Below are 12,548 nucleotides of genomic sequence, written 5' to 3'. Positions count from 1 at the left end.
TCTTCAGGAGGAACCAGTGGGATTTAATATTGAAACATCTTGCAAGTTGACATCTAAAAATTAGGGGATGTCTTCCTAGTGTGGTCAAGTTGGAGGTGATGAAAATGTTCATACTTTTTTTGGTTTGTTAATGTTGTTCATTTATGAATTTTGGTTTTACTCCATGACTCCCTTTTAATGACTGCTTCTATTTTTTCATGTAATTTAGACAGTTGAGGACTTTTTCAGAGTGTGTGAATACCTTGGTCTTGGTCCAGCCACACATGCTGTCACATGTCTATCTGTCTGTCCTCTCTCTGTCTGCTCCCCCTCTCCATGCCCTCTCTTTTCCCTCTCTACCTCCCTCGCTGCAGCTGCTCAGCCTTGTAATCAGCTCATTGTCCATGAAGGGGCAAGGACAAAGGCAGGAAAATTCAGATTAACCAGGCAGTGGGGACCTGAACCCATCACTGGTGCACTGGGCCTTTCATGGGGTTTAATGGCTTGTGACAGGCTCTTTCTCACAGATTCAGTGACAAACTTCTCGATTCTGGATGAGGATTTTTGAACTCTCGGCTCTTGTCACACGGCTGAGAACCATGACCCAATTGACCAGTCGGCTTTTTGATGACAATCCTTTCAACAGTGAAGCTTTCAAACAAAAGGGACTGACTACATAATCACTCCTTCTTTTTTCTTTCAGCAAGGCTATGGTACCAGAGGAGGAGTGAAGTAACACTGCTAGAAACTTAACCAAGTCTGTTTTCTAAAACAGTAAAAAGGCTGCACTGGTCAGATACCAGAGAGTACAGCCTATGACCTCTCCATTATGAGACAGTGTCTCTTCTCATTGGATACTGCGACTCACACACACGAGTTCGTACAAATTCAAAGACCACAGAGATGCCTCCCACGTCATTAGCTTGTCACACTGTCATTTTGAAGCAGATTTGCCAACAAAGATGCTTCTTATGTTTTATTCCAACCACCTGATTGTAACTGTAAGATTTGAATAAGCATAGTTTTGTTATTTAAAACCAAAAACTGGTACTACCAAAGTCTGCACCAAGAGCAAGGGCTGTTGGGAAATGTTACATAGCTATAGTGCAACTGATGTGCACCTCTGCAAAAACACAACTACACATCAGAATCAGAATCAGTTTTATTGCCAAGTATGTTTCCACATACAAGGAATTTGTTTTGGTGATTGGTGCAATTGGAGGTTCTTGGAGGTTCTTGTAAACAACAGGTTTACACAGTTTTAGTTTCTGCCTGTATGTGGGAATCAGGTGGACCATGACATGGTCAGAGTGGCCCAGTGCAGCCCGGGGCCAACAATAGCTACACAGATACTTGTGCTTCAGATGATGGTGGATATGATAGTGAAAAAAAATTATGAAGAAAGTTGAGAGAAGACTCAGTCAGAGTCAGATATATCCACAGCTGCTCTGGACGAATGAATGTAAACACAATAACTGTAGAGCGATAGTCTCATATTCAGTAATGAACAAGGCAATGTTTCATTTTAAGTTGCAATTGAAGATGTAATTTCAGTTGTGTGTAGCCCATCATCACTATATTTCACAGTCAGTGAAAGTCAACACAGTTACTGTGAGGGAAAAAGGCCTAATTAAAGCACCATAAGTCTCATGCCCTCATCTTATAATCGTTGAAAAACATGGGGAGGTCAGCCCCATGTTTCAATTTCATTCAATAACATGATGCTGTCAAATAATCCGGATTTGATCTCACGGCTGTGCTTTGTTGTCAAACTCAGAATCACAATCTCACAGTTAACTTTTGGTAGTTACACTTTCAATATTTGTGGTTGTTAAATGCAATAAAGGGCAGGACTGCTCTTTGGCATTGTTGGATATCTATATGATTTTTACATCAATAAGAAAGAAGATAAATACAGTGATTTGTCAGGCATTTCATCTGTTCATTTTATTTTATCCAGCATTTTCTCAGTTGACTTTATAGAAACTTATATATGTACATATGGTGATATAAAATCATACAGTATATGCATTAAAAAAAAGTTTTCTATATCACCAAACCCTATTTGAATATGCTTTAAAAACACACTATTACCAGTTTAGGAATTACGCGCTGGAGTGCGCTGAAGAATAAACCTTTTTTTTGGAGGTACCAGTATCAACTAGCACTACAGTGACCAAGTGGATAATTTCAGAATAAATTCTAGCCTCTCTAAAATACTTACTCTACCAAACCCAATCTCAGAAATCCATATTTAATTTGGTTCTGCGGACAATACAGTTAGTAGCTGGTTGGAGTTCACATGGCCATAGACCAAACTGTCCTGTTGTCATCTCTACTTGCCTGTAGTCTTCTTTACAGTAATCTCTCTTACCATTAGTTTCTCTGCGTCAGTGCGGACTTTGAGGAGTTCTGTGATGGCGTCCACAAAGCCTTGGTGGTGGAAATTGCACATCTTTTCAATCTCACGGTCATGGTTCCTTATCCTGGCATCCAGCTTTTCCATGAAGCGCTTATGGGCGTTGGGCTGGTCATCGTAAATAGACCTGAAAGACACAAACCAAGGGAGGAAACAGGGGAGTGGAGGGACATGCAGCTTAGCACTACAACTGCACTGGAACAGCTCACATATCTATGCATGGGTTGTTGCTGCATGTGCTCCAGGTTGTGTATTGATGCATACGTGTTATGGTCTGTGTACATGTATAGTATTTATATGAAGGGTGAAGGTTGTTCATAAAAACAGCCTTTCTAAGCTCTGGCCCTTTACAAATATTAAAGCTGCCAAAAAACAAATTAACACTGTTTAAAACCTTCATTATTAAAGCAGTTATAACACAAAAAGTAAAACCTGTTTGAGGTGTCATTTGAACTGTGGCACTGTACAGATGTCTCTTTTATAATGGCAGTTTGCATGGTGAATGGTTTTAGAACCACAGGAGCTTTTGTTGTTGTAATACCGTACTGGCCACTGTGACAAACTGACAGCAAGATTTGCAACACTTCATCTCTCTAACATCCCTGAAGCCCTTGCTAAAAAATATTGCTATTCTTCACAAGAGACTGTGCTTAAGTGGTGATAAAAATGTAATTACTGCAACATTATAATAGAATTACATGCTGGGAGAGTGCTGATTTAACATGGTGAAGTACTGATGTTGCTGATGGGGGTCGGCTTTGGTTCGAGGTTTGCCAGCCACTTATACAGTCAAATGAAATCTATCAACATACATGTTTTCTTTGTCTTGGACCCACAAGAAGAGATATGCTGTTTATGTTATATGCTGTCTCATTTAAAGCTGTGACATTATTCTCATTTTCGGGCTCATCATATTTTTATTTCAGGTGCCTGCTACCAGGAATGGTTTACATGCTTTACCGCATTATTTTTTTCTTATACATCCGTCTGTCAGTTATGAAGGAAAACAGCTACCTTTGTTCATTCTATCTCACAAAAGCATGGTATATGAGTACAGTATTTTTGATGTCTTCCTGTTCTCACCATCATTTCTATTGGTTATAGTAAAAGCTAAGAACTGTGCTGCATCTAATTGTACAGAGAAGGAATTCATTTTGTTGTGGCAAGCTTTTAAAGCATGACTCACTCCTGGCTATCAGGTATCAACAAAAACCATCTCCTCGCAGACATTAAGCCTTTCTTTTTGAGTTCATAATCTATGATGGTTCAGGTAACGGTCACACTGATAAAAGCAAAGATGCCCCCTTTAGTGTGCAACAAGACAATTTTTGATTGGTACCATTATGTCTGAACTGTCATATTGAAACTCACAGTCACTCTTTATTGGGAAGTCCTAGATGGGCAGTTGTTTGCATTAGTGTAAACTGATGGATTTAATTGTATAATTTTGAAAATATTCTTTGAATTATGTGCTCAACTTTCTATCTGGGAAAACTGGTAAAGTCATAACAAAGAATGGTTTTGATATTAATGGACAGAAATGTTGCATTCTTAATTCAACTGCTTATCATTTTCAGTAAATTCTATAGGTAAAGAATGGGTAAACAGAAAGAAAGCACAACTTCACTTTCTTAAGGATACTAAATTACTGTATGTTACAACTCTCTACTTGCTCTAAAATAAAAAAGTAGCAAAGAGCTGAAATATTTAAATTTCCTGCTACCTAGTAATTTATTTCTACTGAATGTACAGCTTCCTGCATTATTCTTACACCTGAGCTTTATTTATATTATGTTATGATTTCAATCCAACTCTATGTTTCTTTTTCTGGTTCTTACATATATATGTTCTGTGTTCTGAGTTTATACTTGTTTTCAGTGGAGGTTCAAACAATGTAGCAGGGACATGATGTGAGAAGCATCCAGCTTGTACAGTATAAAGATCAAATGATGGAGTGTGTTGAAAACAATGGCTGCAGCCTGGAAGCGTATCCACTAGCAGCTACTGTATATGTGTTTTCGAGCAGACACTGACTCTTGCATAGTACATTCACCATCAGGGCTTTGGGATCACATGACAAAGATATGGATACAAGAGCTAAATCTAAAGTCACAGAGCTGATTTAACAACAAGGATATAAAATATAAAAAGACTTAGGTTAACCTATAATAGGTTTAATATACTTCTGATGTGAGAGGGTTTAGGAAATGATTAACGAGGATCCCAACTGACAAATCCTATGAGTCCATGGAATCCCCATTCATTTCACCTGGAGTAACAGCTCCATCTAGTGACATGCTATGCTATGAAATGCGATGTTCATAAACTGTTGATAAGAACTATACAGTCAAGCAAATGAATAGAGTTATTTTGTGATTCTGAACACCGCTAACATTCATTTAGGGTTGATGACCTAACATTTACTGAAACTAAACCAGGACTAAACAGAGGTCCTAATGATTGATTAAAAAGGGCAGAGAGAGAAACTGTGTCTACAGTTTAGTTCACTATCTCAGCACCGTACACTTTAGGCAAGACATCTGGGTGTTGTCACTGAGTCTGATGATTCCTGTCATTTAAGGGAACAGGATTTAAAGACTAACAGTTTAATGTGATTAAGTAGACATCTGTATCAGGCAGATTACAGATATTTCAGTCCAGACTAAAGTGATGGACTGACTGACCGACACACAAACATTGTCATCCCTAGAGCCCTGCCAGCAAAAAATGTGTATGTGATGTGGTTTTACCACAATAAAGTCTTCATATTACACCTACTCACTGAAAAATACAGAATCAATGAATATGTAAATCCACGTGTGCAGGAGGTTTCAGGTTTCCACATACTGAACTATTACTAGTTTCTACACTTGTGTATCATGCCTGTATGTAGAGCTAAAAACTACCAGCTTTGCTGTTTTTCTCTACATGATATCATTGTAAAGAAGAGCTGGGTAATATGTCTCAATTATATAGTTTGTGCACCAGAAAGCACCAAGTTTTTTCACTGTAAAATATCCTGCTGACTATCTTGTTTAAAATATTGAAATATCATCTGAGATTTTTTTACTCAAAAATAAACTAGATAAATTGATTGTTGACAAGAAAAATGGCAGATTCATTGATAATAACAAATAATTGCTAGTTGTAGCCCTGCTAATTTGATAGAGTTTTAATCCATAGGTTTCATTGTTATTGTGACTTAACTCAAATACAGGCTAGGCTGAGAATTACCCTGAACAACTCCATAATCACTCCCATAGGGTCAATAAACTGTTAAACTGTTAATATGCAACCATGTGTTGAGGCAACGTATTGACCACCTTTATGGTAAAATCAGATCTGCAGTCACAGGTGCTTTTAATGATTTTCAGAAATGTCTCTCATGGTAGCGGCTGGAGACAAGACAGACTGTTTTTATGATTTCCAAAATACTAATTAATTACATTCTATGGAGACCCAAACGTTCAAAATTAAATGAATTAAATAGGACATCATAAAATATATAATCTATAATATATATCTATAGTGGCAAGATGTCTTCTTAAAAAAGCTGTTTTTATTCTCAACATCATTTTTATTTATTTTTATGAATCAGCAATAACAGAAATAATTAGTTGCAACCCTAGTCGGTGGAACCTATTAAAGAAAATGTTGAATTTAAAGGTACTATATGTAGCAATATGAAGCAGTTTATATGTATTTATCTCTTTTTTATTGTCAATGTGTGAACAGATTGTAACGTAACCTACACCATGAGACCTTCCTCTACTTTCTCAGTTGCCTGTAACAGCCAGTGGACTGATGTCTAAACGAATTTTCCTAGAAAATCCAAAGGATGTGATGCTTACGTTCATTCCCAAGTGCCTTGCTTCAATACTTAAATGATCTCCTACAGCATCAACAATGTGCCACAGTATCTAAAATTAGCTTATAATATTCCTTCTAGTTCACAAACTGTTATCATCTAGCAAATTCAGCTATGATGACACTGTTGAACCTCTCAATAAAAGCTAAACAGTAATTAATTAAGCAGACTAGCTAGGTAATGCCAATATACAATATAAATGAAATCATCATATGTTGCAACAAGAATGTTCAACGTCTCTAGCCTATTTTGTGCTATCTAGGAAGCTGCAAACAATATTACGCTTTATAAAAAATACATAACGTAGTCAAACTATAGTCTCACATAGCCATTAATGAAATATTATTATAATGAAATATACAACATGTAACAATAAAGTATTATAGTAGAAGAACAAAAGAAACGTGTTATAGGTTCTGTTTTCTTAAAGCAAAGCTATCCTCATGTTACACATATAGTTAAACTCATTGTATCTTCTGTAATAAAATTAAATAAATGGACAAGACTATACTAAAAATAATTATTACACCTGACTAAATAGGATGACGGAGCTCTTCAACGTTCATGCAAAAAATACTGACATTTTACAGAGAGGCTCTGGATTAGGGACATCCTGAACCTTTGGGCCCTTGGCCTGCGCCCTATAGGCCGTTTTAGTAATCGATGGCTATGTTGTGTTTGTTGTGCTACTAAACATCAGTCAAGTCCTGATCCCATTTTTATCTGTTATGTTTTATGCAGCCATGTAGAGCCATGTAGGCTAACAGCAATCTGCAAATTGTTATGAACAAGTTAAAAACAAAAGCTAACCCACAGTACATGACAAACACTGAACCCATTTTTTTACTGCACTTATCAAAAGGGACCATTACACCTAATCAATATGAGTAGTAGACAGGATGAATCTACTCATAAGAATACTCATCCCTACTGCATATGTTGGCCTTGTTGGTGGCCATTTTACAAACACAATTAGTTTTACTTCATGCTCTTGCTAAATTTAATTTAATTTTTGTTTTATTTCATAAATGTATCATTTTTTACTGTTTTTATCCATCCATCCAGTTTATAAGAATCCATATACCAAAATCCTTAAACTCCATTGCTCTGACAATCATACCCAGCAGCCAACAAACCCCAATCCATTAGTCCCGACCTCCATGGAGCAACAAAGCAGCCAACAGTTGGAGGCATTTTGTTAAACAAATCAGATTCTGCGTCACCTTATCAAATGTTCAAACTTACTTTCAAATAATTTGCAAAAGAGTTAGATGACAGCTGCATTCGCAGAAGAGAAGTTCAAGGTAACATCTGATACAAGAAATAACAATGACATTTTTAGTGAGCCATATTTCAATATCACAAGTCCAAAATTACGACTATGTTGTAGAGTTGTAAGAGAACAAGCAATATTTCCTATCCCTTTTGGGGCTGAAAATTTATGATAATGATAAATCTTTTTCTTTTTCAAAGTTCATTTAACCTACAGAATATAAATAACAATTTAAAATTACTTTAATTATCCCCCCCCCCCAAAAAAACTCTGGATATTCAGTTTATGCAGATATGACACAGAGAAAAGCAGCAAATCCTTACAATGGAGAGCTGGCACTGGCTAATGTTTGGTGTTCTTGATAAATAACTGATTACTACAGAACTTCTCAAGGAACTGAAGCTAAGAATTAGGCTTAGTATAATGATCAACACAGCACATGCAAACTGGACACAAGCACATCCATGCAGCTCAGTAATCATCAGTCTCCATGCTGCCATATGAGCTTCCTCTTTCCTGCTATTAATAATTGAAAGCAGGTGGTTGCTGAAACAAATAGATCACTATCTTCCTGCTTCCTGCTAAGACAGGAAGCAAACTTCAGCCAGTCTAAAGTGGCCTCTGGGTTACTAACAATACGCTTTATCCTTCTCCCTTCCAATATGTGAAAAGTCAGTCAGTCATACCACCAATCCCCAGATACATATATAACACATAAACCTCTTTTATAACTTCATTTTTTTACAACTTCCTCTTCGGTGTCGGTGTGTTAGTCCACACCAAAGAGGAGGCGTACACCACTGCCAGGCCACACTGCCTAAAACAGCCAGCACAAAAGCTGGTATAAGGAAGCACAGCAACTTGCATCGAGTACATAGGAGAAGAAAAACTCTTAAGAAGTAAAGGTATGCAAACATCATACACCAATACACTTTGGTTTCAGGGTGGTTTGATGGTTAGAGGAACTATCTGGTTTTGCCCATGTCTCCTGCGACTGCAAGTTCCAAATAAATACAAGTATACATCATGTTTTAATTTCTGATTGTATGGGTACTGAGTACCTTCCCTTTCTGTCAAGCCATTACAAAAAAAGCTGTGTAGACAAAATATCTCTAACATAACAGCAGTTCTGTTCACTGGCAGTGTGAGAGTTAAACTCATGTCATTAAAGATGCATGAATTTAAAACATCATCTCAGCTAGTTATCAATTGACAACAGCATTCAATATATCCAATAATGAGTCAATTCTATTGTTATGCTAATTTACCACATATAAAATCAAGAATGAAACGAGAACGTTCACTTCAGACAGGTAAAACACTAAGCAGAAAAAGTCAGAAACTAGACACAAAGGCTTAAGAATATAACAAAAACAGACAGAAGCCGGACCAACTATTAAAAAGAAAGGAGAGATTATTTCTGCACTCAGATTTGGAATTAACACCAAGATCGTTAATAGATGGCCAGGCAAAGGGCATAAGCGACATTTTATTACAACTAACCTTGATCACCTCTGCTGTTAAAAGAGTGACAGTGTTGATAACATCATAAAAGAATCAAGCTACCAGAGGTAAAGCATATATTCACTGGTTTCCCCAGATGTGCTAGGTATCTATCTACACAACAGGTGTGTGTGACAGATGGAGGCAATCATCTTAAACTGGAGTCAGTTTATAGACACTAATTTGTCAAACTAATGTCATTCACTATGGCCTTGGTAGCTAGCTGGGTAGCTACCTTCCATAACCAGTGCAGCATGCTAGAGACCGTTAGCTTGAGCAATTCAACATCCCATTTCACCGTCAACAAGCTATTTAGCAACCACAACACAACACAACACCAGAGGGTCAAAATGACTCATCCAACCACGGCAAAGCGGAATGTCAGTAGCGTGAACTTTCTGTTTTTGCTGACCAACTAGCCAAATTGCTAGCACCGCTAGTTATCATCAGCAAGATGTTAAGTCCCACAGCCACACCCACAAATGATGTTTACATTTTTGACAGGTCACCAGGCGTTCATCAGTACACAGAACCAGGAAAATCCCACACAGACTCAGTTTGACTAAAGCTGCGTTAAACTGATTGAAACACTGCTCAATGTTAGCCTGCTAGCTAGCAAACCGCTCGGCTCAAGCCTAATTTCAACTCCATATAGCCTGCTGGAAGACAGTGCTAACGTTAGCCTGCCGGTGGCTAAGTTAGCTAAGCTAGCTCACGAACAAAAGGTCTGATATTGTAGGTGATGCAACCAAACGCAGAGACATTATGATTGATAAATGCTCTCTAAGAAGCCATATAATCTCACCGAAGAGTGGGACCGACACAAGCCGTGTCGGTGCTCTCAATTTCCTGTAAAATCCGCTCGTGCTCCGTTATACACTCCAGGGTTTCATTCTCCGCCATGATTGTTGTGAGTGTATTGTGGCTATCACTGCAGCTGCAGCGGAGTACAGCTCAGGATCTGGTCTGCGGGGGGCGCACTACAGCTGCGATGAATTCAATGGCAGCAGCATAGTTTCCACACATCCCGTACGTTACAATACAATTGGTCACAGCAAGAAAATTGCGCATCCCCAGACCTTTACCCAAAAGTAGGTCCTGTGGCCAACATGGTAAACCAGTTTGGCTGTTGGCTGCGTTGTTGAATTGTAGAGTTTCTATCAATCTAGCAAGAAATATATTACAATTAAATATTTTATAATTTAACAAATTAATTATTAAGTCTGTATATTAGTGCACTAACCCTAAATAAAATTACATTTAGTTTGATTGACATGATACTTACTGCAGCATTTGCATCCTTGCTAAAAATAAATAAATAAAAGCACTGTTACTACCCCACCTTTGATTGACACTCATGTTTAGTGTCTTTAAAAAAAATCACAGTATAATTACACATTGTCAGCTGTAAATTTGAAATATAGATTTATAAACTATTGCCACAAAAACATGCAGAGGAGGCACTGATATTCCTTTCAGCCCTGTGTGCAGACTTTCATATCAGACATCACATGGCCCCAGCAAAACAGCAAAACCATATGCACTGCTGCTCACAAACCTAATTACTTTCTATGTTTTAAGTGTTTTTAAAAGTACATTGCACTACATATTAAATTACACCTTTGGCATTTTAAGCAAATACAATATAAGCACGTTTGTTTAATTCCTTCTCAAATATAATACACACAAGTCTCCACATGCTCATAAAGGCATCTCTTGATTCTTGGTGTGTAGATTAAGATCAATCAGTATTTTACATCTCTCACTTTCAAAATCAGATTAATGAGTTTACCTTATGGTGGTTCCGAGAGGGAGGTCCACAGATTCTAACTCTGCAAAAATATTCCCAAAAGCTTTCTCCTCTTCTTTGTTGTCCTCTTCATTTTGACTGGGGGGATCAGGTAAAGCAGCATGGACCCTGTCACTGGTCATTTCTCTCTTCCCACTCAAAGGACGAGGACTAGATCTCTGCATGTGTGGGAAAGGACAGCAAGAACTATCTGTTTCTGTATGTGTTTTCCAGGGCACCTGCTATGGTCAGCAGAAAAAGAGGGTGCAACAGGAAAAAGAGACCTTGTGATTCACCGGACTTTGAAACCAACAACACTAACTTCAGTTGCTCTGTGTTAACATTTGTCTCATCTGCTGTAAACCCTGAGGAAATACACAAAGAAACCTGTCCACCAGATACATAGCAGCTGGCCAATCACGTGAAGTATATGTGACTGTCTTTGCTCGTTGGTTTTGGAGAGTTACACAAATGAGGACTGTGGATGGAACATTTACAGTGACCAATGGTGCTTTCAATATACATATAGGCATGTCAGTATTGGTTAAAGATAGACTTAAAAAAACTATCCTAGGAGGACTGTGTGTAAATGCCACACAGAAAGCTGTGAATTATATTTACAGAGCTCATAATCACAATAAATTGGAAATCTTTGTGTTTTCCATTTTCAGTGTGTTTTCCATTGAACTGCCTCTATCCTTAGACCCGCAGTTTGGATAAGAATAAAACAGTTTAACAGGAAAGAAAGTGAAACCCTTGGTAGAGCAACAGAGGAGACACCTCTACTCACTCAGACCAGTTCCTGATTCAAACCATGGACTTTCTTGCCTTGAGGTAACAGTGCTCGCGACTTTGTTGAGTAAAACTACAATAATTCCCACTGAAATGTGCAGAGTGGAAGTAAAAATTAGTAAAAGGGAAGTGCATCAGAACTGTATTTAAGCCAAGAACTCTAATACGTGTTCTTACACAATGTCCATAAACAGAAATACTGTTAAGTTTATTGTTACTTTATTTTGTGTGCATTTGTGTGTGCGTTTGTGGTATTATAAATAGCCAGAGACTTGAGTTTCCTCATCGTGTCTTAATAAGTGGTTGTTTTACGGCATAATGAATAATATCTAACACACTTGTCACATTATGTCAGTGTATCAGAAGCCCTTCAACGATATCACAGAAAGGTCACCATATTTTCTGAAATTACATTTTGAGTAAGGCAGCAGACCATGACCAGCTTACACAACCACTTTCTATTTCCTGCTATTCTTCTCAAAATGGATTGGGCCATTAGGAGTGTGGACGTAGTGGTTGACAATAAGCTTCTTACAAAAGCCCTGACTATGAGTTTCCTTATTACTCCACCAAAAACAAGAAGTGAGTCACACACATACACCCGGACAGACACGCACACACACCACACACACACACACATACTGGTGTAAAGACAGCAATGTGTGTGTGCTTGAGTAAAGAACATGTTTGTGGTTTTTGCCTGTATGTTTGTCAGGCCTGCTTGCTTGCACCACCACCACATAACATCCCTCTACACTTCACCTGTCTCAGCTGGGAGACATACATCAGCTCTTAGGCCTTAAAGACCCTTAAAAGGTTTGTCTTTGAAGGACAGGGCCAGTAACCAGACTCACACTGAGGCTATTCTCTCACAGACAATCTGTTGTGGTGCATAAAGGACCAGAGCAGAGAGTCTGAAAGACAC

General features: G+C 38.0%; 1 protein-coding gene across 4 annotated transcripts in view; it reads right to left on the bottom strand.

Moving 5' to 3' along the window:
- exoc6 (exocyst complex component 6) overlaps positions 1–11,044 on the bottom strand; it is a 47,945-nt gene extending 36,901 nt beyond the window's left edge. The window contains exons 1-2 of one of the 4 annotated variants that reach the window (XM_071462041.1): positions 10,835–11,044; positions 2,354–2,525 (exon numbers count right to left, since the gene is read on the bottom strand). In XM_071462041.1, the coding sequence (XP_071318142.1) occupies positions 2,354–2,525; positions 10,835–11,016 (354 nt within the window). In that variant the 5' untranslated portion in view covers positions 11,017–11,044. Of the gene's footprint in view, positions 1–2,353; positions 2,526–9,847; positions 10,098–10,834 lie in introns of those variants that run through there. The other 3 variants (XM_071462042.1, XM_071462043.1, XM_071462044.1) reach the window with 3 other exon arrangements.
- Positions 11,045–12,548: the final 1,504 nt, after the last annotated feature.

This window comes from Trachinotus anak, unplaced genomic scaffold (genome assembly GCF_046630095.1).
Source record: "Trachinotus anak isolate AG129_WGS33_773 ecotype Australia unplaced genomic scaffold, CSIRO_AGI_Tana_v1 ptg000025l, whole genome shotgun sequence".
Classification (NCBI taxonomy): Eukaryota; Metazoa; Chordata; class Actinopteri; order Carangiformes; family Carangidae; genus Trachinotus; species Trachinotus anak.
The sequence above is the reverse complement of the archived record's forward strand: the minus strand, read 5'-3'. Positions and strand labels throughout refer to the sequence as shown.